Source organism: Populus trichocarpa, chromosome 5, assembly GCF_000002775.5.
Source record: "Populus trichocarpa isolate Nisqually-1 chromosome 5, P.trichocarpa_v4.1, whole genome shotgun sequence".
NCBI classification, from domain to species: Eukaryota; Viridiplantae; Streptophyta; class Magnoliopsida; order Malpighiales; family Salicaceae; genus Populus; species Populus trichocarpa.
Window position 1 is genome coordinate 21,460,510 of NC_037289.2, and position 25,544 is coordinate 21,486,053.

Sequence of the window (25,544 nt, forward strand, 5' to 3'; positions counted from 1 at the left end):
AGAAGAAAACAAATAAAATGCTAGTTATCAGTGTTAGGACCCTGAGAGGGCCATACACAGATCATGATCAGTAGCACCGCCATGAGCTCTCCATTCTTATAGATAGAGAGAAGAAAAGGACGGGACTGCCCTCAATTCGATAGTTTTGTATTTTTAGACGATCCCATGCACCTAATAGCGGGAATCTCTTGAGAAGTCGATTCTGTCATCTTGCTTCCCCCTCTGCACTTTTAAATACTGGTGGGTGGTTTTTGGCTATCTTGCTCTTCGCAGAAAAACAAAAACAACACCATGTCCTCTCATTACTCCTCCATCCATCTCTTGTCTACGGTACCAAGCACACCAAGATCTTCCTTTTCAACCTCTAATAATATCCATCCCCTTCCTTTCCCTGCAGGTGAGTAATTTGCCTAATTTATTTCTTCAGATATGATCGATCACCTCTTATTATTCCTTAGAGTCCAATATTGAGAAAAACCTCCAAGGCGGAGGCTCAAAGAAACCAGACCACACACACCAACTTTGTATTTTTGGTGTTTCATTATCTCTCTCTCTCTCTCTCTCTCTCTATTTCAGCTTAGATTCCATGCGTTTATGTGGGGTTAATGATGGTCCTTTATGAAGTGTTTCGAGGATTTTACTGTTAATTAAGGCAAGCGATCATGAGCACAAGCTTTACCATTTCAAAATTGTCTTACCTTTTTGAATGGGGTTGATCAAATCCTCTTTATCAAATTAATGCTTTTCTTGATTTAATCATGGAAGCACGCGAAGAAGATCTTTTCTTTCTGATCATCTTGGATGGTTTCTGGGTTTCGGAAACGCCAAAAATGCAATATTAAATATTGCCACGGGCTAGCTGTAGGTAGGAAAACCTGTATAATACAGCAGTACTGGCACTTTGCTTTTCTAAATATCCATCTCCTTTTCATTTTCTGCATCCATTCGTATTAATTACTATATATGTATATTGCTTTCATAGACAGCATTATAAATGTATGAAAAGAGATCTTCTGGTTCTTTTCGGAATTACTTCTGCTTAAGTAAATGGCAAGAACTCATATTCCTTCCCCAAGAGGGCTATAATAGTCTTCTTCTTTCTTAATTATCTTTTAAAAACCCCCCACTAAATCAAGCATATCAGAAATATTATTTAATTTAAAGAAAAGTAAGAAACTACTAATTGTTATGACAAAGAGAGGTAGTAATTTGTGATGACCACTATGGTTTCTTTTTCATTAGGTGTTTGGTTGTATGGGGCTAAAGACAAAAAAGATAACATTCATACAAGGTGCAGTGCTATATCCAAGCCTCGCACTCAAGGTACACAGTCATCTCTAATTAATTATATTCAACAGCATATAATAAGAAAGTAAATGTTTAAATTCAAATGTTGTTACTGGACATGATTTCCGTACAGAATATGCAGATTTGTTTCAACAACAAAATGGTCTGCCATTGATAAACTGGCCTCACGATATTGTGGAGGATGACGCAGAAGAAGATGCTGCTAAGGTGATTTGAAAGTAGTCGCTTTTCTTTGTCTGATACTACTATTCTACTATGCACCACAAATAAATAAATAACTCAAGTCGTAGCTTTTTTCTTTTTTTATTATTATTTTTCTCAAAAGGTCTCTGTAGCAAAGGAAATAAGCAAGCGCGTCAGAACTATTAAAGCAATGCTGGATATGATGGAGGATGGAGAGATAAGCATCTCAGCTTATGACACCGCATGGGTTGCTCTTGTGGAAGATATTAATGGGAGTGGCCTTCCCCAATTCCCATCTAGCCTTCAGTGGATTGCCAACAATCAGCTTCCAGATGGTTCGTGGGGTGACGCTGGAATATTTTTGGCGCATGATAGGTTGATTAATACGCTAGCTTGCGTGGTAGCATTGAAATCTTGGAACTTGCATCAAGATAAATGCGAAAAAGGTTAGTAGGACAGTCCAAAAGTTGATATGGTTCAGGCTAGCAGGATTCGCTCTACCTGAGTGTTTTCATGGTAGGCTAACATGGCACTAGCTTCATCATTATATATATCAGGGATGTTATTTTTTAGAGACAACTTATGCAAGCTTGAAGATGAAAATGCTGAGCACATGCCTATTGGATTTGAAGTTGCTTTCCCTTCACTTCTTGCGATAGCCAAAGAATTAGACATCGAAGTTCCGGATGATTCTACTTTCCTTCAAGAGATTTATGCCAGGAGAAATTTAAAGCTGAAAAGGTTGTTTGACTACACAAACTTCAGTCATAATTGTGTTTCCTAGCTTTCTCGTGAATTTATACGATAAATGAACTAAAACAGTCACATCTTATACTATTATTTTTTTATTATTACTAGAAACCTTACATGGATATAATGTAATCACTGTGCGTGTGTGGATAGGATTTCCAAGGACATAATGCACAATGTGCCCACGACCCTACTCCATAGCTTGGAAGGAATGCGAGGTCTGGACTGGAAACAGCTTATAAAATTGCAGTGCCTAGATGGGTCATTCTTATTCTCTCCATCCTCTACTGCCTTCGCACTCAGTCAAACTAAAGATAAAAACTGCTTGGAATATTTGAATAAGGCGGTCCAAAGATTCAAAGGGGGAGGTAAAGTGTTTTTATTCCATCCTTGACTATAAAATAAAATATATATTTTGATCATTTGTTAGATAATTTTATCAGTTTAACCATTTTTCAGTTCCCAATGTCTACCCGGTTGACTTATTTGAGCACATCTGGGTTGTGGATCGCCTGCAGCGTCTTGGAGTCTCAAGATATTTCGTCTCAGAGATCAATGAATGTGTCGATTATATTCATAGGTATAATTTTTTTATTTTTTTTATTAAAGAGACGTAGAAAGCAACCTGTACAATTAGAAGACTTTCTTTTTCTGAAATGGCAAATGCTTCAGATATTGGACTGAAAATGGCATCTGTTGGGCGAGAAATTCTAATGTCCATGATATTGATGACACGGCCATGGGATTCAGGATACTTAGATTACATGGGCACCAGGTTTCTGCCGGTAAATCTATCACCATATATATAAATCCTTAAATCAGTAAAGCAACTTTTCCAAAAAAAAGAAGGTTCCAGTTATAATATTCACGGCGTTTTCTTTTGTATTTGGCAGATGTGTTCAAGCATTTTGAGAAAGGCGGTGAATTTTTCTGCTTCGCAGGGCAGTCAACAGGTGCTGTTACGGGAATGTTCAACCTGTATAGGGCTTCTCAGGTTCTGTTTCCGGGAGAGAAGATACTTGAGGATGCCAAGGAATATTCATTCGAATTCCTAAGGGAAAAACAAGCTGCTAATGAACTTCTAGATAAATGGATTATAACGAAGGACTTGCCCGGAGAGGTATCGTCTCAAACTTGATATTTGCTATATATTATTCGATCTGTTGCAAATATACAGCATATTAGATTGCAATTAATCGTTGTTATTTTTAATAAAATATCCAATTCTAATTAATCTTAGCCAATTTTATCAATCTTGCAGCACAAGGAATGAATGGATAGAGTCATTTATATAGAGGACTAATTTACGAGTCTTAAAATCATGTATAATAGGTGGGTTTTGCATTGGAGATTCCATGGTATGCGAGCTTGCCTCGAGTGGAGACTAGATTCTTCATAGAACAGTATGGTGGCGAGGACGACGTGTGGATTGGCAAGACCCTTTACAGGTTACTTACACTAGTTGTTGCTTTAATTCCTACTCGTCTTCCTCTCATTTATAACTAATAAATCTTAGTTATAAGTTGCTGTCATTAAACACCATAATTAGAAATGTTTCGGAAAATGTAAAACCATAAGGCCCTTCGAATTTTTTTGTAAAATACGAAGATAAGAGTCCATAAAGTATACAAAAAGTTGTTCCCGTGGTTAATTGGATTTTTCATACAAATTATAATATCCCTCTTCATTTGTAATCCATGCATATTAATTGCTGATATAGCTCCAATTAATTAGCCTCTTTCTTACGCAGAATGTCATATATAAACAACAGTGAGTATCTCCAGCTGGCAAAATTAGACTACAACAACTGCCAAGCATTACATCGCATTGAATGGGAAAATTTTCAAAAGTAAGCGACCAAGAACAGCACAAAATCTTCGATTATAATGCATGCACCCCTCCGTCCTTATCCTCTAATCAGGTGGCATATACTCTATGAATGATCGATCATTTGCAGGTGGTATGAAGAATGTAATCTAAGAGATTTCGGGATAAGCAGAAGAACCCTTATCTTTTCTTACTTTTTGGCAGCAGCCAGTATCTTTGAGCCGGAAAGGTCCAAAGAGCGACTTGCATGGGCTACCACTACAGTCTTGCTCGACATTGTCGGCTCTTATTTCCCTGAGAATTATAACAATTCTAGCGAGCAGAGGAGAGCCTTCATACATGAATTCAGTTACGGTATTAGCATAAATGGAAGGTAAATCTCATCACTGTTTTCATTAAATTATTATCAACACATAAAGATATATAGCCTGCCGAACGATTTAGCATACATGCCAGTAAAATCTGTTTGTCTTGATCAAGAAAACAAAACATGTAAAATAATAGTGCCAAATATTCCGGACAAAAGGAGAATATTTGTATCAATAGTACTTTAATGTGCTTGAACTCTTGTCACAACATTAACGACAATAATAAGTGGTCACCTATGTTATTAAACCCTGAACACCAAACTGGATCTAACTTAGAAGGGAGTTGAAATTATACTTTCTAATTTGATGAAAGATTCGTTTCATGATTAAAAGGAATTGCTATCTTTCTTTTCTTTTTTAACATCGAGTTCTGATGTGCAAATATGATTTATTTTCTTAATAAACTATAGAGATTAAATTGGGTATCGTTTGGTGAATGCTGCTCTGCGTATGAATCAGAATAAATGGTGCTTTTGTCTTGTCCTTCACCTAAAACATATCTCATCTTCAGCTTTCGTGGGATTGACCCATCTCGTCTAAATTCACCCTATCTTGTCGTTTTTTGTCTCCTTAACTCACCAATCACCGTATACACTTCTAGAATGAAGTGGTTAGCTTTTGCACCATTACTCGGACGTGCTCCACCCATTTTGAAAAGTGCAAACATTTTAAAAAAACCTCAACACGACTTTCGAGCTAGCTTAGCATGTAACAAACAGGTATGGTAAGGGAACCCAACACAATCCATCATCATATCGTTGTTGACAACATCTAGTGATCTATATAAAATAAACTATATCTCGGACCTTGTACAAAAACTTAAGCTTTTAGGTCTATATATGGATAAATTGATGACTGTTGAAGGGAGGTAACCATTCCTCTTTCCTGCTCATCTCTAATGTGATTTTATAAACTAAACTGGCTAGCAAACATTTACAGAGAAGTTACTAGTTTGAATATAACATCAATTTATTAAAACTTCAATCGAAAGGAAAATGATTATTTATGTCTGATTCTCGTGTGTTGCAGGAGGTCGGGTAGAAAGAAGACAAGGCAGGAGCTCGTTAAGCTGCTGCTTGGAACCCTAAATCAGCTCTCTTTGGGCGCATTAGTGGTTCATGGTCGAGACATTAGCCACAGTTTACGCCATGCTGTGAGTTGCTAGACTGACTATAAACTTCAGAAAAAGGAGCATTAAAATTATGTTACTCTATCCCACTATTCCTAAATATAGACTAATACAAGATCCAAGGTTCTAGTCTAAGTGTTTTTTTTTCTTTCCAAACAAATATATGTAGTGGGAAAAGTGGCTCTTGATCTGGGAATTGGAAGGAGATAGACGCCAAGGGGAAGCAGAACTACTAGTGCAAACAATAAATCTCACCGCCGGCTATTTGGTCTCCGAGGAGCTCTTGGCCCATCATCCTCAGTATGAACAACTCGTCGACCTGACAAACAGAATATGCTATCAACTTGATCATTACAAGAAAAACAAGGTTAGTGATAGAGACTGGCTAGGAATACTGCTTTCTTAAAAGCCTTTTAATTTGGCTGCATGCATTTTTCTTCGGCATCTTCCTTAAATATTTATGCATTATACGTCAGTGTCACTATTTTTAGGGGGTTGTTCTCTCTAATTAAGAAGCAGAACTATGATCAGTTGCATAATTCTACCCGCCATGAATTGTTTTATATCCTGAGCAGTGCTGCGCTGTGCAAACAAATTGTTAAAGTGACAAGCCGACCCAGAAAAACAAGGTTTCTGTTTTTCTTCAACGTAACATTTATGTCATCAAGTAATAAGATCCAAACAAGAATCGGAACGTAACTATGTCACTTAGTGACTTGTATAGGTCATTCCGGCAAGTATCCCTTGTAAATCTAGCAACTGCTAGCTAAAAGGACAATTTATCATATATATATATATATATATAAGAAATAAAGAAAAGACATGGGGACTGCTGAAGTAATGGCTGGAAAGCCACTGTTCGAATATACTAAGCAGACAACAGAATTGAATATGTCTTTCTTCATGAGCTTCTCTCAATGGATTCTGACAAGGCTCCCAAAAAAATAATTGAAATGCTTAAACTGATGGGTACTGCTGCTTGCAAAAAGAGTGTTCTTGGGGTGGGGTCATGCAATCTGCATGCCTAAAAATATCAATTGGATGCAAATAAGCCTTATTTATTTTTGTCGTTAATTATATCTCTACTTTTGTTCTATGAATTATATTATATCTTTTTGAAAGGCTAAGATATCCCATATATAATTATTTTTCTCTTACAATTTTTTAGGTACATTACAATGGAAGCTACAGCACTATTACCAGTAATACTGACAGAATTACAACCCCACAAATAGAATCAGACATGCAAGAACTTGTGCAGTTAGTAGTCCAAAATCCCTCAGATGGAATAGATTCTAATATCAAGCAAACGTTCCTTCAAGTAGCCAAGAGTTTTTATTATTCTGCAATCTGTGATCCTGGGACTATCAACTATCACATAGCTAAAGTGCTCTTTGAGAGAGTGCCTTGACCTCTTTAATTATGTGTATTTATTCTATAGTCATTCATTAGTATTTTCTTCTCAAATGAAATCCACATTAAATAAAATCATACAAAATTCAATTGTGTTGTAATCTCTCTCTCTCTCTCTCTCTCTCTCTCTCTCTCTCTCTCTCTCTCTCTCTATATATATATATATATATATATATATATATATATATATATATATATGACTCTTCTAAAAAACACTATTTATTGTAACAATGATTTTTTTTCTTTGATTTTATCAAAAAATCATCTTAACTCAATAATTTAAACTGTTAGATGAGATCTCAATATATGATTTATATTATTTTTTAAAACACCTCCTCAAATAAAAGTTCTTTGATAAAAATTAAACACATGGTAGTGTGGATCTGTCACCATGTCAAAAAATCATCTCAACCCAATAACTTAAACTGTTAGGTGAGGTTCCAAGATATGATTTATATTATTTTATAATAATTTTTTTTAATTTCACTATTTAACATTCGATTTGCTTTCTATTGTATTATTCCAATTTCATGATCTGCATTATGATTTTAGCATTTTGGCCCTGTTGACTTATTTTCTTTTTCTTTCTCTTAATCCCCCTCCCTCACACTTTCATAGTTTAGTATTGGGTTTGATTAAAAATTAAATTTTATGATTTGTTTTGATTTGCTTTTTATTAGGTTATCATGATTTCATGATCCAAGAATAGTGCTTAGCGGGTTAACCTGGGTTGACTTAGATTTTTTTATCATTTTTTAATTGATTTTTTTTTCAAATTTCATCATTCAATATTAAGTCAACTAAGAATTGATTTTCATAAGTTAAAATAATTTTCTTTCTATAAAATTATTCTAGTTTCATAACCAGGATCGTGATTTTGGCAAGTTAACTTAGGTTAAATCAAGTTTTTTTTTTTCTTTCTATAATTATCTTATTCTCATGATCCAGGTCACGGGTTGACGGATTGACTCGAGTTATTTTTTATGTTTTATTTATTTATTTTTTTAATCTCATCCTTTAACACTAGAATGATTGAGAATTGGATTTTTAATTTATTTTAATTTACTTTCTATGAAGTTATCTCGGTTTTATGACCTAGGTAGTGTGTTTAACAGGTTAACTTGAGTTGTTTTTTTTCTTTTTAATTGTTTTTTTTTCAATTTCATCATTTAATATTGGATTGATTGATAATTAAGTTTCAAAATTTGTTTTGATTTGTTTTCTATACGGTTATTATGGTCTCATAACCTAGGGCATGAATTTGGCATGTTAACCTGGGTTAACTCAAGTTAATCCAATATGTTGTCATCTTAATATTAAAAAAAATATTATCTTGATTTACTTTTTAGTCAAGCAACATTTTTACTAGTATTTTGGGTTATCTTTAAACCCGCCAAGTGAATTAAATCATATCATATCAACATTAGTATTATTAAAAAAACTTTTCGTTTTAAAAAAAAATTATCAACAACTTTTTTTTTCAGGGGGGGGGGCTATTTTTATTGGTAGCTTAGATGAGTTCCCTCTAAAATGGGTTAAGTGAAAAAATGGCAGACAAGGTGACATAAAGCATGTTACAAAGTGATGCTATGTTTAAAACAAAAGTGGAGATTCCCATATCATGATATTTGACATCCCAATCGATCAGATCAGGAAATCCCAATTATCTTGTTCGCTTCAATTACCTCCCTCCTCTATCTCTAGTAAGTGCAATACAAGTAGGTTTTGTTTATCTTTATAAAGAATCCATTAGCACGCACTTTAAATAGCACGACACACTTGTATCGATTGCTGACATGGGATGGTTCGATCAATCTGCTATGATTACTTCCATCTTGTCCAAACCTGAATTATGTGAATTAATGATCATTTGGTTGCCCTAATTTAGTCAGTTAACATGTGTGTGTGGTAAATTAACCCCATTTAGTTGTTCTGGAAAAAGATTATGGACACCTCTTTTTCGAGCTTGTTGCTGTAGGAGTTTCCTCCTGAATGTAGAGCGAAGAATGGCAGACAATGTGACGTGATGATATCGTGTCTCAGAGTTGATTCTCTCTTTGGCCAGCAGGGGCCTCAATTGGTATGGATCATGGAATTAAAGTTTCCAGACCAGAGAAGAAAAGAAAGTTGATGCTCTCTCTTCAACAACAACTAGAGATTATCAAAAGAAGAGGCATGGATAAAATCGTCAAATCAAGGAAGTCATCTGATGATGATTTATCTCCATTAATTAAGATTGGACAGAAACAAGAGAAGAAATCCTAATCTGTCCGTACGGTTTAAGTACGACTATGTATGAATATAGATTATGATGAATTCAGGAGGCATAGCCATCGTCCCGCATACTTTTCGAATGGCCTCCTCATCCTGTCTCTTCCGAATCCAGCAAATCCTAATTCTTGATGCCGAACCACTGATGACATTCCAAAACCCAACTCACTTCAAGCACTTGTAGAGGTGCAAAGATATCTGTGGCACAGAATCAGAGAATCGTAGCTGGAGAAGCTACAGGAACAAACTTCTAAGACCTTTACCAATCTAGATGTGGTTGACTTGTGTGAGGTGTGAGATCAGAGAAAAAATATTATAATCTCTTTTAGCACGGGAATAAAAATCCACAACTCAATGCCAAGTCCTGTCCAAAAGAAACGTTTTTTCTTTTACTTTTTATGAATCAAGATAGTGTTGATTAAAAAAAAGAAAGTTGCCGGTTGTTTACGCGAGTGCGGTTGCTTTTAAAGCAAATCACAGCTTTTAAATATTTGGGACCATTTAAAATTGATTAAAATTGCAGGTTTGCAGAAAGCAGCTCTCTACTATTTTCCGCAAACCTGTGGATGCAGTGGAGAGTGAACTCCATTGTTCACGTGAACAGTGGAGGGTGACTCCATTGTTCCGACCAGACCGGGTTCGGTCCAAAAATGCATTGAACCGGGTTCGATCCGGTTAAAAAAAATTCAATTTTTGTTCTTGATGATATTGTTGTTGCGCGCTTAAGAAACCATAGAAAATATACTTCTTATTGGATAGATTTCGTACGTGATGAAATTGCACATAGTTTAATGGAATACTAAAAAATATTTGATATCAATATTATTTATTTCATGATGTAATAACAGTAGTTAAATCTACAATATTTAAATTAAAAACTATCAATATTAATATATATATATTTTAATTATTTTATAACCTCAATTTGAAAAGTATTTTTTTAACCAAAGATATTAAACTACTTTTTGTTCAACCTCAATTTCAACCATAGTTTTAACCAAACATATATTTTTCCAAATCAACTTCAGCTAAAAGTACTTTTTATAAAATAATTTTTTTTCAAACCACAACAACTATCACAATACCAAACACACTAAACAAAAAAAAAAAATTCTCATAAAAGAAAGCTTCAAGACATGAGACCAATGGGTGTAAAAGTTAAAGGGCATATCTTTTTGGATCCGTTGTGGTAGAGCCCTTCAAAGCTCCATCACTAGTTTGTGACATTCGTTTTTGGCTTCAGAACAATGACACGTGAGCCTTCTCTTCATGCTTGTTTCTTTGTTGTGCAAGCGGAAAACATGCAGTTGGCAAAGGTCCCATCAATGCAAATGCAATGGGATTTCAATTTTGAGGTTTGGATTTCATATCCACAGAGTCCACTCTTTGGATTCAGGTGAGGGACTTGTACGCGAAATTCCAAGGGATGTTTTCAGCATGAGAAATGTAAACAGAGGCTGTGGTTGCCGTTGCTCGGAATTTTGATACAAGACTTTTTGTAGGTTTGTGCTTGATAATCCAGTGATCAATTTTTCCCCCAATAAGTTTGATATCTTTGTATCAAGATTATATAAAAAAAAATGAGAGAAAAACAGAGTGCATGTCTTTTTTATTGGGCCATAAATAGCCCATTTTGAGTTGAAGGAATAGAAATGGACTAGAATATCACGGAGCGCATGTTTGGTCATCACCAGACATTCACGGCGTAAGATGACTCATCGCATGCTGAGATATTTAAACAAAACATCTAAAAGAAGAAAACAAGGCGATGGAAAGAAAAGAGAGGAATCGAAAAATGCCTTGGCGCTCCTTGTGGTGTCTGGATGGAGAGTTGGCATTCTTAATACTACTGAAGGCAGAAACATAGCATACAGGAAAACAATCAACAAGCTGTCCATGAATCCAAGACGAAAGCTTTGTAGTCTTGTCAGAAGCACATGTCCCTTCTTCATGCAATCATACTGAACAAATGAAAGATAAAAGGCACTACTCTCTTTTATAAAACATAAGTTCTACAATGGACAAAAGATGTCACGGGCATCATTGTTGTTCCAAGAGCCAAAACCATCACTTCAACTTCAATTGTCCACAAAATGCAGATTTAATCATACTCCAATTCATCAGGAGTGACTGGCCGTTTGAGGGGGATAATAGATTTCTTTCCGACATCCCGAGATAAAGCTTTCCTCATATCTGAAAACAGAACACAGCATTGTAAGTGTGAGAAGCAACATAAGCTCAATGGAAGGGATTTAAGGATGCTTAAGCCAAATACAGAATACTCACCTAATCCATCTTCCTCCCCTGAATAATAGCGCAGCACCCTTCTATAGATTACATACCCAAGCTGTTTGCAAAGACAGAAGAATAAGAATCATCTTGTCTCATTGACTGAACAATAAGAAAAAAGTAACATCCAAAACACTCGAGGCTAAGATAATATAACTCCATGGTCATATATAAATGCATTATAAAGACCTACTAAAAGGAAGACCACTATCTGCATATTAATTGCAAGAACAGACCTTATCAAAGTAGAATATAGACCAGAGAATCTCAATAGCAGCAGGTATATGTGAACTTCATAACAGGTAGGAGACTACCTTCATAATGCAGTACATGAAGAATATAACCTTGTCAAGTAGAAAACCCAGATAATCTCCAATAGGAGTAGGGCAACATCGATGAACTGCCTAACTAAAGATATTTATCAGGAGTCTATATCAAGAAAATGAATTGTATAATATCTGCGTACTGAAAAAAAGGATAAAACTGGCAAGGTGGTGCAGGTGGTAGTTTCAATTTTTTCTTTCTTTGAATTGGGATCATTACTTTCATTGTGTACTATGAATTTGGGCCATGGTCCTTAGATCAGCAGTCCTAGGAACCCTACTAATGAGCATATGCTGATTCAACACTACAAAGTTCTAATTCCCGGTTACATGCTAATCATTTGTAGAATAGGGCTTCTTTCATTCAGAAAATAATGACACCGTCCCTCATAGTTTTCTATTAAAAACATCAACTTGGCAGCTAATAAATTCTCTGATTAATCTATATGAACGATCTGAACCGAACAAGCAGCAGCAACCAAATTCCTTTCTAGCTGCCATACTAGACAAAAAAAATTATGAAGTGTTTCCGGAGGGATTGCTAATACAAGGCACGTGACCAAATTCAATTAATACCCTAACAAGTAAAAAAGAATTTGTGTCAGAGAAGAAAGAAGTTAGACATCCATGCATGGGGTCACAAGATTGCAAGAATTACACAAATTGAGCAAATTTCCAGAATTATCCATTCAAAACTGAGATTGTGCAAAAGATTATCCAATAGCAATCTTTGCAAGGCATCTAAGCACCTTATGCCCCTAGATTTGTTTGGAAGGCACCTGTTGGAACAGAAGTCCAGCAACCATTTTGTAAGAAAGGATAGGACTACAGAAACAAAAAAACCAAATTTAAGAGGCAATAGCCAAACGTAGCAATGTGGAATCATATTTTAAAATGACATAAATTGGAGGTTAGGTTCAGCTTCTTTCACTGAAGACTCTTTCATGTTTGTAAAATGCAAGCACTACAGACTCGGAATGATCAAACAGCAAGAAATGTCTAGATCCAAAAAGAATTCAAAGAACCATTACCTTCTCATACATCTTTATGGCTGGTGTATTTGATGCTCTCACAAAAAGATCTACAAAATAAGCCTTATCACTGCAAAAAGGTTTCTCATGTTAGAAAGAAGCTGAGGAGACTTATTTTAAACAAATACTAGCCGAGAGACAATCTGCAATTCAAGAAGATGCAGACACAACCAACCAAACAAACTTTCAATTAATTGCATCCAAATTATACAATATTGCAGAAGTGGCCAACAGGGCAACAATTAGAAGAAGAGAAACATATCATTCAGACAATCTGTTTGTGTCAAGATGCTAGTCAACTTAAATAGAATGATATTTAGCAAGGAAGAAATAACAATGTGGCATAAATTGCAGGAGGGACTATTGCTCCTTCCAAAAACCATAATTCAAAGCACCTTGTAAAACTGCAAAGTCTTGTTGAAGAAACTAATACTAATAGAACTGGAAACCATAAGCTAAAACTAAATTTGAATCAACCTCTCTGAGTTTTCTAAGTCCCACAACAGTTCTATAGAATGTCTAAAACGTAAGAAACAAAAATTTTCCATGAAAACTATGATAAATTTCTGAAAAATCAAATCAAATCAAATTCATATCTCCTATTAAAATAGCAACTAAAAAAAAACATAATTGCAAGTATGGAAGGCTAGTCTTACATCTTGTCACTAATTTCTTCCAAGAGATTCATAAGCTTCTTGGCCAACTGCTGCCTGCGGTATTCTGAGGCCACAGTCACTGCTGTCACGTGACCATGCCACGACTCGCCTTGTCCTTCTACTTTACCCATTACTGCAACCCATTCATATGCAATTCACAATTTATTTTACTAACAATTCATGAAAACAAAAGCAAATTAGTAGGGAGAAGAAGCTTACTGTAACCCATAACTTTGTTTCCTGGACCTTCAGCGACATGGAAATAATCGGGCCATCTTGCCAAATAGGTCATGTAGAATGACATATTGAACTGTACAGGTTTCAAAATTCATTACTATTGTATTACAGAAAAGAATTGAAGGAAAGTAGAAAGAAAGAAAGAAGGGTTTAGACAAGAAGAAAGAAGGGAGGTTTTTTACAGTTTCGGTGAGGTGGTCGAAATTGACGGAGGCGAAGCGGAGAAGATCGTTGCAGCTGAATCGTCGAATAGTCGTCATCTTCCTTGAACCTCGTTGTTTCTTGGATGTGGCTGGCAACTTCCAAAGGGGTCAAAAGTGAAGACGCAAAAGAGGGAGCGAAGCTGGTAAAGGGCGACGTACTGAACTATGCCAATAGCAATACATCGGGCCCTAATTGAGTTTTTTATATTGGGCCGACATAAATTGCATTCACTGGGCCACGATACCCAGGAAACAAAGATGGAAGAAACCTTTGCTGCTAGCGACGAGCAAAGAAAAGCTGTAACCTCACGGTCACGGAGAGAGTAGGATAAGTTTAAAACGTTCCCTGGTTGGACAAAGTTGAACACAGACCGCGCAAGCAAGGGTAACCCTGCCCCTGCTGGAGCTGCTCGGTTGGTTCGAGATGCTCTCCACAGACTCATCATGGGTTCTGAAGCTGGTGTTGGCTGTTGCAACGTTTTGAAAGATGAATCATGGGTTGTGAAGATAGGTCTGGAAATGGCGTGGAAAATGGGAGTCAGGTGGCTCCTGCTGGTGTTTGATTACCAGGTGGTGCAGCTATTTTTGTCTAAAAATCACGAGGAGGCTGGTTGTTACTCTATGGGGCAACGTTAGACAACGATACTGCATTTGAGAATTTGAATAGGAAAAATGAAGGGTATAGGGTTATTGATGGATTGATTGTATGTGATTCTTTTGTTTCTGGTTATATAACCAAAACAGAAAAGAATAATAAATTCGGCAAAAGATACAAATATTCTTTGTTTATATTTGTTGTTGTCTGGAGATATGGGAGACCTCGCCATTACAATACCCATCAGGCACGAAGATGCAAACGATTCATTCAGAAGAAATGCTGTATAGGATTCGGAACAGAATCAGCGAGCAAGCTTTGATGATGTACGACTTTTCAGCGGACTTTGCAGCCTTCGAAAATCAAGAAAAGCTTTAATTTATTCCCAAAATCCATGTTCTATACAAGTTAATAAATGGACTCTAAACGTTGGAAGCATTGGACTCAAAACGCAGAGTTTTAATTGCAGTGGAAACACTGCGTTTTAGTTGTTTTTTATGCCAGCATCTAGTATTGCCACGTGGTGGCGTCAGTATGTTTTCTTAGAGTTTGTTAATTAGTAACTAACTCAACAGGGAAGGAATCCTAAGAAAAATGGCATAACAAATTCAAGCTTCTCTCTCCCTTCTCTTCTTTTCCCTTCCATGTCATCCTTTTCTCTCTACGTCCCTCTCCTTCTAGTTCTTAATATACTCATTGATACTCAACCACTTTTAATTGCATTACAATCATCACCCACGTCAATAGCTAACTTGGGGGAAATCCAAGTTGGGTCTCACTGTTAGGCTCATTGCAAGTGGTATCAGAGTCACATCTCTTCGAACGAGTGCGATGGCTCCTGAAACTCGTTCCCAGGAGGCCAGGAAACTTGAGGATTCTCTTGAGCAGGTTAGTAAGGAACATGCACATAAGCATGAGCAAGTAATGTAGTTGTTGGGTGCTCATGATCAAAAGCTGGAAAGCATCAGGGTTTTTTACGAGGTGAAGTTATTTGAATTGAAGGATCTAATAAGTGGAATGGCTTACTAACAAACTTCTTTCTTACGGACCCTCCAGCAAACTTCTGGTGAGGCCAGAAGCTCCAATGATAAACAAACCCTGCAAGAAAGCAACGTGGTAGTCAAATCATGTTCAGTAGATGAAGGAACACTAATGCCTTCTAAATTACCTAAGCCCAAACATGACTTCCCAGTGTTTGATGAGGAAGAATGTCACAATCCGGCCGAATCTGTCAAGGATTTGGTGTTGTTCTTGGTTATCACGTATAGTTTCAAAATACGTCTAACAAGTCAACAATCAATACTATTAAGACTAGTTATCAAATAATGGTCATATGATGGTCACTGGAGATTTATATGGTTGTTAACTTCAGGATTCGTGGGATTAATCGAGGTGCGCGCAAACTGGCCTGGACACCCATGTTAAACTAAAAAAAAAAAACAGGTTATCAAATTCTCACCCGCCGCCTATATGAGATATTACAGAGATATGCACAGATAGTTTTATAACTGTAACTAGTATTTTGAAGTGGAGGAAATTGACGAAGGAGACAGACTGAAGTTGGCTTCCTACTATCTTGATGGGGCGGCTTTATATGTGGAAGCTATATGCTCTTAGTTTGGGAGCCAGCAAGACCGTCTCGAAGAATTGATGGAATTAAGACAAATGGGTGGTTTAGAAACTTATATACAGGATTTTGATATCCTATGGAATTGAGCTGAGATCTCAGAGAAACAGGCTCTTGTATTCTTCATTGGTGGGCTAAAAATTGAAATAAAAAACCCAAGTCCCTTAAGTAGGCCTGCAACCTTTCTAGATTACAAGAAAACACTCTTTCATATAGGTATTAGCTTTGATACCCGCGCGATGCCGTGAGTCATTTTTTTGTATAAAAAATATTTAAAAAAATAAAAATTTAAAAATATTGGGTTTTTCTGCAAAGTTATACCCAAGAATCTTGGGTTTTGCTACAACGTCTGACCTAAGAGTAATATTTATAATATTAATAATAAAATTAAACTTGTATGATCCAAGTTTAAGTGAGTCTGGTTGTAACACCGGACCCAAGAATACTGGATGTGGGTCTGGCTATAAGGTCGTGTCATAAAAGTGTGATAATTAAATAGATTAATTAAAAAAAACAAAGAACAAAAATTAACATGAAGGAAAAAACTAATGAAGAAAAGGAAAAAAATTGAATTAATTGGATCAACCTTTCAAACCAGGTTATCCCGTAAAACCTGGGATTTGCGTTATGAAAGTTTGATAACTAAATAGAAAAAAAAATGACGGGTTTACCTACAATTAACCGGGTTAACCCATCAAACCAAGTTAACCCGTCAAGCCGAGGATACGTGTCATGAAAGTATGAAAGTCTGATAATTAAATAGAAAGAAAATTAACTTTAACAAACTAAACTAAATGAAAAAAATAACTCGTCAAATCATGTTAACCCATCAAACCCGAGATTCGTATCATGAAAATCTGATAACTAAATATATAAAAATTAACATTAACAAACTAAATCAAAAAAAAATTCATAAAAAAATTAAAAACAAAAAACAAAAGGAAAAAACAATTATATAATATAATACAATATAATAATTATTATTATTATAATTATAATGAAAAAACGTGGGGAAAATTTCAAAAAATGAAAAAAAAAAGTGGGGAAAGCTAAAGCTAAAGCTAAATTCTCAACCAACTCAATATTGAAAGAAATAAATTTAACAAAGATAATTTTTTGAAAAAAACATGTGGGGAAAACACTATAGCCAAACAAAAATCATGTAAGGGAAACACTGTAGTAATCCATAGTGTTTTTTTTTTTAAAAAAAAGCTACAAAGCTAATCTCTCAACCAGCTTAATATATAAAAAAACCGACAAAGGCTATCTTAAAAAAAACAAAGAAGTCAATTTTGGGTAAAAGAAATGAAAGAAAAATATACAAAAAAGAAAACAAAAGCGGAAAAAAAACACGTGGGGAAAGCTACAGTGTTTTAAAGAAAAAGACAAAAAATAATAATAATAATAAAAAAAAAAATATGTAAAAAATGACAATTTTGAAAAAAAAAGAAAAACTACAAAGCTAGATTATCAGCCAGCTCAATATTGAAGAAATAAATTCGATAAAGATAATTTTTTAAAAAAATATATCGGGGAATTTTTTTTAAAAAAAAACTACAAAGCTAAATTCTCAACCAACTTAATATAAAAAAATAAAATCTACAAAGACCATTTTGAAAAAAAAAGAATAAAGAAATCATTAAAAAAAAGAAAACAATGTATGAGAATATTATAGCAATCCATAATGTTTTAAAGAAGAAAACTACATAGTTAAATTTTCAACCAGCTCAATATTTTAAAAAATTTAGCAAAGATAATTTTGAAACAAAAAAATTAAGAAAAAAAATGAAACAAAAAAAAAAAGAAATCAATTTTGGGTAAAAAAAACCATAAAAAAACATGTTAAAAAAAAACAAAAGCAAAAAACAAAACCGAAAAAAAAAAAAAAAAAAAAAAAAAAAAAAAAAAAAACTGCTGCTACAGTTAAAAACCTACGCGTTTTAGAATTCTTATTAATAGCATTCAATACTGCACCAAATCTATACATCAGTACACAGCTCAGACAATTCAAACTAAATAGAACCCTTTTCAATCTAATTACAGAAACTCTACCACGACCATGTCCCAAATTCAAAAACCCTCTTCAAATAGCATATTGTCTACCCCCGCACAGAAACACTTCATCAAAAGACCTGTTAAAACTACCAAACCACTAAGAAATAAAGATCTAGAAGATACAAGGGCAAAGGGTCTCCGCTTTTGATGTGATGAGAAATTTGTGCCTGGTCACAAATGCAAAAATAGGAAACTAGACTCCCTTTGCATTTTTTATGATGAAGAGGATAACGAAGATAATGGTGCTGTTACCATGAGGGAAAAAATTGATAGGATAAATTCCATACACATCCCTTTATGCTCTGGAAGGTATTAAGGGTTTTCACACCGAGTTATTGATAAAGTTGATAAGCACCTTGTGTCTATCTTGGTAAACACTGGAAGCACACATAATTTTATTAATACGGAGACTGCTGAGAAATTACAATGCAGTCTCACAGTCATTAAACCCTTATTGGTTGAAGTTGTATATGGAGCAAAATGACATGTACCTCTTTACACAGGCTGAGGCCACGAAAACAAACAACCCCTGGTGGTTGGGGACTGCTCGCTCGTGGATCCTCAGGGTTCTCAAGCAGCGGCGGCGGTAGGTTTGCATGGTGGGGCTGTTGCAATCCAACGAGCGAAGTTCTGACTGAAGGTGCTTGAGCACCTATTTGCATGACTATCCAAGGGAATGTTTCCTTAACCCATGGGACAAGTGTTCAAGGGACAGTTGGGAGATGATATTCATCCAAAACAACAAACGATGAAAGATGACAGACACAGCCAACAGTCCATGGGATCAATATGACCCCTTGTAAGCCACAATATACATTTATCATCGATAATTAATGAATATGATATCGTCCAATATCCTGGATACAAATTTCACGGGAAGGTAGAGGAGTCCACCACCAAGTATGGTAAGAAAATATATGTAATATAACATAAAAGAGCACAATTCCGGGAAAGGGGAAAAAACTTCCCCAAAGGCTTCGACAGTCATCTCAGTAAACAAGGACGACAAACCCCCAACTCAATCCACTGTCCGGGAACATCAGCAGCTTTAAAATCTACAGGCATCTGATGTACGGGAGGCATGAAAGTGAAGATGTAATGTGCAAGAAAGTCCATTGTCCACTAGTAAATTCAACAAAGGTTATAATCAGCTTGCTCTCAATAAAAGCCTCCTTCATAAATCCACGAAGCATAAGAGCCCAATGTTAGAGAAAAAACTGGTCCACATCAATTAGCATGCAACTTGTCAGTACCCCGGCCTTGTTGATTTGAATAATACTGATAAAATGTCAGGAATAAGGGCTTCCCAACATGCGATTCCAGTTCTTTTACTTAATCATCATGCATATCCCTGTCAACCATGTTCTGAAGAAAGATAAATACTGGTCCTTAAGTGGAAGGAGTTATCACTTCATAGAGTTCAAATACTTGCAATCAAAAGCATAGTTGACAGAGACGGAGATGGATACCTACAAATCCCAAACCTTGCTGAACTTCATGGTTCACCTAGCCGAGAGGATAATCAAACTCATCTGAGCTCTCCTCAAAACAACATATCCAGAACCTTTACCCCTCCTCATTACCACTAGTCTGATCACTACTATAGTTGATTTCAGATGTACACATGAATGACAAACCATCTGATGCACGACTGCTCAATTGTGATGACAGGCTGACCTCGCTAGTTAGATCGCTATCAGTCATTTGGCCAAGGTCGACAAAACTGCAAAAATCAGATTGACAACCAAGGAACTTAATTCCAAAATCCTATGTTTTCTGCTCTTTTTCCCCATTTGACATTGGCTATTTAGATAAGAATAGAAACTGGAGTTTGACTCCAGATGTCACCAACAAAAAAGTTTAAATGAACGAGAGATATCTGACCTTCCTTCTGATGGAAATTCTGCTAGCAAACATATATCAGGCCTTTCTTCTAATACCTGCTTTGTAGGAATGATACTGCCAACAAGCACCAAAATACTTTACATGAATCTTAACAGGTATAAATATCGAGTAAGCATGATAAATGTAAAAAGAAAAAAATGCACCTTAAACTGTAACATCTGCCATACGAATCACCTGCAGCAGCCAAACCTTCCCTGTTTGATATATCCTATTAAAGTGCAGTAATCAGAATAAGAAGAAAATCAAGCAGGAACATGAGAATCAGACCAACACAAAGCAGAAAAAACAACAATATCAATCTACCCACAAGATATCGAAGAAATCTAAAGTCCCCAGCAAGAACTGATGCAAATAATCGAGCAACTTCCAACTGCAAGTAATGAAATAAATAAGTGAATAAGGAGGGAAATAGGAAATATAATAAATTAGTATTAGCATTTCATAGGTTGATGTATATTCTATATCTATAGATATGGATTATCCAGATGCTAGCCCATTTAGGAATTGAACCATATGAGTCATCGAAAGGATCTCAGAGACCCTCCAAACCACGAAAGCCAAGATCTTTCACATTCACAGAGATTTAAGGTAAAGAAGGTGGAGAAGTGAAAGGAATTATGGCCTGCCTCTTTGAGATGCATGCAGTCTCGGAAAATCAAAACTTCCAGCAAACTCCCACCCATGTCACCACCAAGGTTCCTGTTAGTTTCAAGAAAAACAAACCCTTGTAAGATTTCAAATAGAGAAAAGAAAATATCAATGTAGTTACATTCCATAAAAATGCAGACCTCAAAAAGCTTCCGGTGATAGAATATGACGTTGAAAAATCTACATATTTTAGTTTGCAAAATCCCTGTACAGGTAGCCAGATCTTGTTAGTCATTAGAGTTCAATTCAGACAAAGAACAAACTTTGTATTGGCTACAAAGTACAGCGCATGCATCTTACAGACCAAGTACCAAAATCAAAAAACTGTAAAGCAAAGAAATGTATTTCTCAAACTTTTCCTTTGTTCTGTGATCGAATCTTGGTTAGATCAAATTTTGACAACAAAAGACAACGATAGTGAATGGCATGCCATTAGACCAACCATCATTGTAAAATTGGTGCTAGAAATATTAATGACAGAGAGTGTATAGATTGCTCGTTCAGGTCGTGAAGTGTAGATCATTCCATAATGCGAACTAACACAATTTTAAGATAAAAAGAAAAATTTGCTATTCCCCCCTGGAATTTTAATAAGATTGGTGAACCAAGCAATAATGTTTGATCAATGAAATTAACCAGAAGTGAAAATTCAAGCCATGGTGCTTGAAGCAACCAACAAAAGCAGACCTCTCTCATGAACAAAGAGAAATATTTAACTAGAAATAAAAAAAAAACTTGAGATTGGAGAAATTGGGTATGTTATAAATTGAGTACAAGTGGGACTTGATCTCCCACAAAACTCCATTTTTTAAGGTCATTCATTGGCATTATGCCAACTATGAAACATTCGAAGATTTTGCACAACAGAGTAAAGCAATATTAGGTCTTACTTAAAAGGGGGGAGAAAAGGAAAGATTAGTACCAATTAGATGGAAAAGTAGTAGCATGCGGAAATTCATTGTTATCAAAAAAATAGCTGTACCCAACTTGACTTTTGACATACCTTAACAAGTATCCGAAGTTTATAATCATACAGCTTGAAACCTCTTAGAGCCAGTGAGGTTAAATTTGGACAATTATTTACTAGATCCACACAGGTTGATGATTTCAAACTGTCATCTCTTCCTGATAGTGAACATGCTCAAGTTAGCAAAAACATACACGAGCAACTAAAAGAATTCTCAATAAGAAGGTGCTGCACCTGTTTTTGAAGATTCAAAAAACAAACGCTCTATCAAGGGACAATTCATGCTCACTGACACCAATGTTTGCCTCAAGTCAACATGTCTGCTCCAAAAAAAAATATTCATCTACCACCATAAAGAGTAATTTTTGCCCAAAAGTCTCAGAAAGAATGGCTCAAAATTAATTATCAAAAGATAAGTCACGTGAAAACATGCACTTGTCCTCGTTACAGGATACATATTTAATAATATATTTTGCATAAACTTACTCATGAATATATCTACATGAATTGCTGATGCATAATTATATTAAAGGTAACTTGTAAAATAAACACATAAAATTCCATAAAAGAAGCTGACTTAAGCCACTAGAACTTTCTAAAGGCGAGAACTAAAATCAATTAAAAAGTGCATGAGTATTAACAAATTATTGTAATAATAATATTACCTTGTTACCACTACAAAGATAGCTAAAAAATGCTGATGAGGAAAGGTAACAAAATAAACAAAATAGGCATATAATTATTACTACTTGGAGGAAGAGAATAGCTACTGATAGCCAAACTTGGAAAGTTCTGTGTATGGATAAAGCATCCAATCACATCATTAGTAGTGGCATTTGAAAATCACAACAATTTTGGGAGATGCAATGCATCATTGTTTACACCTGCTGTATCAAATCCACTCCATTTATCAATGTTATTCAAATAACGCAACCACTGTTATTACCCTAATGTAATGTTTTTAAACCAACATTATCACACAGACAACAAACTCAACAGAAACTTACAGGCCAATTATTTCCAGGTCAAGCAGAGATGGGCAGGCTGACAATGCCCCACAAAGTGATGTGTTGTCAATTCTTTCAATATTGTATAGATGCAATCCTCTCAAAACAGCCCTTGTATTACGAAAAACACAAACATTTGGATCAAAGGAAATCACAGATGTGGACAAAAAAATCTGTAATCGATGTCTCCAAATTCCAAACATACCCAGCAGCACCATTCTCCCCACTTAAAGGAGTTAAGCAGTATCTAGTAAGAGTGGATGACTCCTTCCCCTGTCTGGTCTTTTTATCATTCCATGAAAAGTTAGATACTTCTACAGCATTCCTAATTCCATAAACCAATGGTTGACAAGATCCATGAGGCAGAGTCGGACCTGGAACTATACCAAGCTTAAGGGACCTAAGTGACCAAGTGAGTGAGAGAGAAAAGGAAATCAGCAAGGCCACCAACAATAATACAATATCCACATATGACATCATGGGAACAGTCATAAAAGATGAGAACTAACTAATACACCTTGCATGCTATACAGCATAATTCTCATTCATCAATATAACACTCAATACAGGCTCACTTTAGTATAATCAACAGAGTATTTCCCAGTACAGACAGAGAAGGATTAATCCTTCTCCATACTGAACATACGAACAAACATCAATTAAATTTCATAGTCATATATGAGATCAAAATGAATGAAATACTATATTTAAAAAAAAAGAAATTATTTTTCAGAATCTTCATAATTACATAATAGGGGATCTAAATGAGATATTGAAACTGAGAAGGAAAAAAAATGAAGGTTGCACAGGTAGTACATCAGGCTCAATGTAAAGAAGTTTAGCTTTCAAGACAAATCTTTGGTATGTTATGATTTGTCTTCTTTACCACACCAAGCCAAAGGAAATCAAAACTTCTAAAATTCTATCACCAGTGATACCTAATACAGAGATGCAAAGCATATAATAGACCCATGAGAACACTTGCACAGGATATAGAATTGTTACGTGAAAAATTCTTACCGAAGGGCTTTTCCAGCACGTTGGATCATTGTAGACACAACTGCATTGTTAACTTTTGGGACCACAGTTGTCAAGTCAATATTGGCATAGCACAAGGGATCCATGGCACATTTGTAGAACATAGAACAAGTTGCAGCAGCATAGCACAGGCTTTGTGCATCAAGCATAGAAAATAACTGCACGTGCATAATGCTTATGAATCGATCATTCGGAAAAAGAAAACCATTTTACTATAAAAATGAATTTATAATTAACTAGACACTCAAATGCTCAGCACGAGCTGAAAATGACAAAGTAGACATTTCCATAACAGGAATCTAGAAATTCTTGATTCTAAATCAACAAGTGCCATCAAACCAAACATGGCAGCCTCGTAACATCTTCATGGATCTCGGATCCACAGAATATTCACCACATCAATGTATCAGAATATAAGCACATCAATGCACTTTCAAACTCAAGAAACTATTATATTAGGCAGTATTTCGCTGCTACTTAATTAACCACGTTTAAGTAATACCATCAACATTTTTATGCAATCAATTCATTTGAAGCCACATCCATCAATCAAAGCATTGCGAAATGGAAATTCAAGATTACCAAACACAAATCATGTTCCCTTAAAAATTCCTCTACAACACCTGATTAGACCATATTCACGGAAGCAAGCAACACGAAAAACTTTTCACTCATAAATCAACCAACAAGTAAACCAAACCTTGAATTCCACATTACATTAATAACGAGGCTTTAAAAAAAATCCTACTGTTATCGCCGACAAGCAAAACACAGCCCGCAACTTGCATGAATTGAAATTCTCAAAATCTGAACAAAAACCGGCGAGGAAAGAAAAAACTTAGCAATAAAAAAGAAACCTTGATGGTGAGATCAGGAGGGAGAGCCCAGGTGAGTGAATTATGAAAGGAAGAGCGTTTCCTAGCAGAGCGGTTCCCGGCTTCGAGAAGAAGAGATCCTAGTTTAAGGGCGCGATCGATGAGGAGAGACTGATCAGCATCGCAAGGGGAGGAGTCGAGGAGATGCTCAAAGGATTGGTCGATGGAGAGAGAATGAGAGTCAGCTAGGTTAAGAAATGTTTGGAGAAGGTTGCCGACTTGATTGTTCATGTTAGGGAGTTTGTTAGGGTTTGGAGGAGGAGTAGAGGGAGAGGAAGGGATAGGGCAGGGGCGTTTGGCCATGGAGGTCGGGGTGTGGAGGAGGGTATCCATGGTGGGTGAATGTGTGTCTCTGTGTGTGTGTGTAAGAGAGAGAGAGAGAGAGAGCGTAAGGAAATGAGAGTCCCCGTTTTTAAGAGATATGGAATACGGACAAAGGATTGGATGGCACGTGGATGAATACGTGGGGGTTTATTGGAGTGGGGGATAGTTGGCTGGCTATGAAATATTTGAGATTGTGATAGCCGGATTTTAATTTAAAATATATTTTATTTAAAAATATATTAAAATAAAATTTTTATTTTTAAAAATATTTTTAATATCAAAACATTAAAATAATCTAAAAAAAATTTAAAAATTAAAAATTTTAAAAAACACGATTTATACTATGTTTCCAAATAATTTTGAGTGTTTTTCCATGTCATTGACTCTTTCTGGTGTTAAATATAAAATAAAGCTACGATGATGAAAGTCATAAATAAAAATTTATATTCCAATTTAAAAAAATAATAATAAGAATATCTTTCATTCTTACGATTATTTTTTCAATTCTCTATTTT

General features: G+C 35.5%; 3 protein-coding genes across 12 annotated transcripts; 1 reads left to right on the forward strand and 2 right to left on the reverse strand.

Annotated features, from left to right (window-relative positions):
* Nucleotides 1-24: 24 nt before the first annotated feature.
* LOC7464838 (ent-copalyl diphosphate synthase 1) lies at nucleotides 25-7,079 on the forward strand. Of its 4 annotated transcripts, none has more exons than XM_024601090.2 (16): nucleotides 25-397; nucleotides 577-865; nucleotides 1,243-1,323; nucleotides 1,430-1,515; nucleotides 1,634-1,937; nucleotides 2,049-2,232; nucleotides 2,395-2,609; nucleotides 2,701-2,821; nucleotides 2,914-3,026; nucleotides 3,135-3,361; nucleotides 3,574-3,689; nucleotides 3,992-4,090; nucleotides 4,199-4,441; nucleotides 5,466-5,589; nucleotides 5,735-5,932; nucleotides 6,734-7,079. In XM_024601090.2, the coding sequence occupies exons 2-16, from the start codon at nucleotides 802-804 to the stop codon at nucleotides 6,974-6,976; spliced, it is 2,418 nt and encodes an 805-aa protein (XP_024456858.2). In that variant the 5' UTR covers nucleotides 25-397; nucleotides 577-801; the 3' UTR covers nucleotides 6,977-7,079. The 4 variants fall into 4 exon arrangements, with proteins under 4 accessions (XP_024456858.2, XP_024456857.2, XP_024456855.2 ...); XM_024601089.2 differs by having other exon boundaries at nucleotides 26-397; nucleotides 1,421-1,515; XM_024601087.2 differs by lacking the exon at nucleotides 577-865 and having other exon boundaries at nucleotides 26-397; nucleotides 1,421-1,515.
* Nucleotides 7,080-11,033: 3,954 nt separating this feature from the next.
* On the reverse strand, nucleotides 11,034-14,168 carry LOC7464839 (N-terminal acetyltransferase B complex catalytic subunit NAA20). The gene is made up of 6 exons (XM_002307550.4): nucleotides 13,968-14,168; nucleotides 13,768-13,858; nucleotides 13,549-13,681; nucleotides 12,893-12,962; nucleotides 11,536-11,596; nucleotides 11,034-11,442 (listed from the first exon to the last, which is right to left on the reverse strand). The coding sequence occupies exons 1-6, from the start codon at nucleotides 14,043-14,045 to the stop codon at nucleotides 11,351-11,353; spliced, it is 525 nt and encodes a 174-aa protein (XP_002307586.1). The 5' UTR covers nucleotides 14,046-14,168; the 3' UTR covers nucleotides 11,034-11,350.
* Nucleotides 14,169-19,039: 4,871 nt separating this feature from the next.
* Nucleotides 19,040-25,093, reverse strand: LOC7464680 (F-box protein SKIP17). Of its 7 annotated transcripts, none has more exons than XR_008059330.1 (13): nucleotides 24,688-25,093; nucleotides 23,813-23,988; nucleotides 22,998-23,192; nucleotides 22,793-22,903; nucleotides 22,020-22,105; nucleotides 21,822-21,943; nucleotides 20,959-21,023; nucleotides 20,797-20,869; nucleotides 20,478-20,540; nucleotides 20,314-20,378; nucleotides 20,150-20,224; nucleotides 19,739-19,988; nucleotides 19,040-19,437 (listed from the first exon to the last, which is right to left on the reverse strand). XR_008059330.1 is itself a non-coding variant. In XM_024602207.2 (12 exons), exons 1-12 carry the CDS (start codon nucleotides 25,036-25,038, stop codon nucleotides 19,832-19,834), a joined length of 1,539 nt encoding a protein of 512 aa, XP_024457975.2. In that variant the 5' UTR covers nucleotides 25,039-25,093; the 3' UTR covers nucleotides 19,040-19,831. The 7 variants fall into 7 exon arrangements, 1 of the variants encoding a protein (XP_024457975.2); XR_002982036.2 differs by having other exon boundaries at nucleotides 19,040-19,616; XR_002982035.2 differs by having other exon boundaries at nucleotides 19,040-19,630.
* Between the last annotated feature and the right edge of the window lie 451 nt (nucleotides 25,094-25,544).

Coding starts and splice junctions, on each gene's coding strand:
- LOC7464839 (XM_002307550.4), bottom strand. CDS start 14,045: ATGACGACTATTCGACGATTCAGCTGCAACGATCTTCTCCGCTTCGCC. Junction 13,859..13,967: donor TCGACCACCTCACCGAAACT/GTAAAAAACCTC, acceptor AAACCTGTACAG/TTCAATATGTCATTCTACAT. Junction 12,963..13,548: donor GAAGAAATTAGTGACAAGAT/GTAAGACTAGCC, acceptor ACCTTTTTGCAG/TGATAAGGCTTATTTTGTAG.
- LOC7464680 (XM_024602207.2), bottom strand. CDS start 25,038: ATGGATACCCTCCTCCACACCCCGACCTCCATGGCCAAACGCCCCTGC. Junction 20,379..20,477: donor TTAGATTTCTTCGATATCTT/GTGGGTAGATTG, acceptor GCACTTTAATAG/GATATATCAAACAGGGAAGG. Junction 19,989..20,149: donor GAATTTCCATCAGAAGGAAG/GTCAGATATCTC, acceptor TGATTTTTGCAG/TTTTGTCGACCTTGGCCAAA.
- LOC7464838 (XM_024601087.2), top strand. CDS start 292: ATGTCCTCTCATTACTCCTCCATCCATCTCTTGTCTACGGTACCAAGC. Junction 3,690..3,991: donor ATTGGCAAGACCCTTTACAG/GTTACTTACACT, acceptor TTTCTTACGCAG/AATGTCATATATAAACAACA. Junction 4,091..4,198: donor GAATGGGAAAATTTTCAAAA/GTAAGCGACCAA, acceptor GATCATTTGCAG/GTGGTATGAAGAATGTAATC.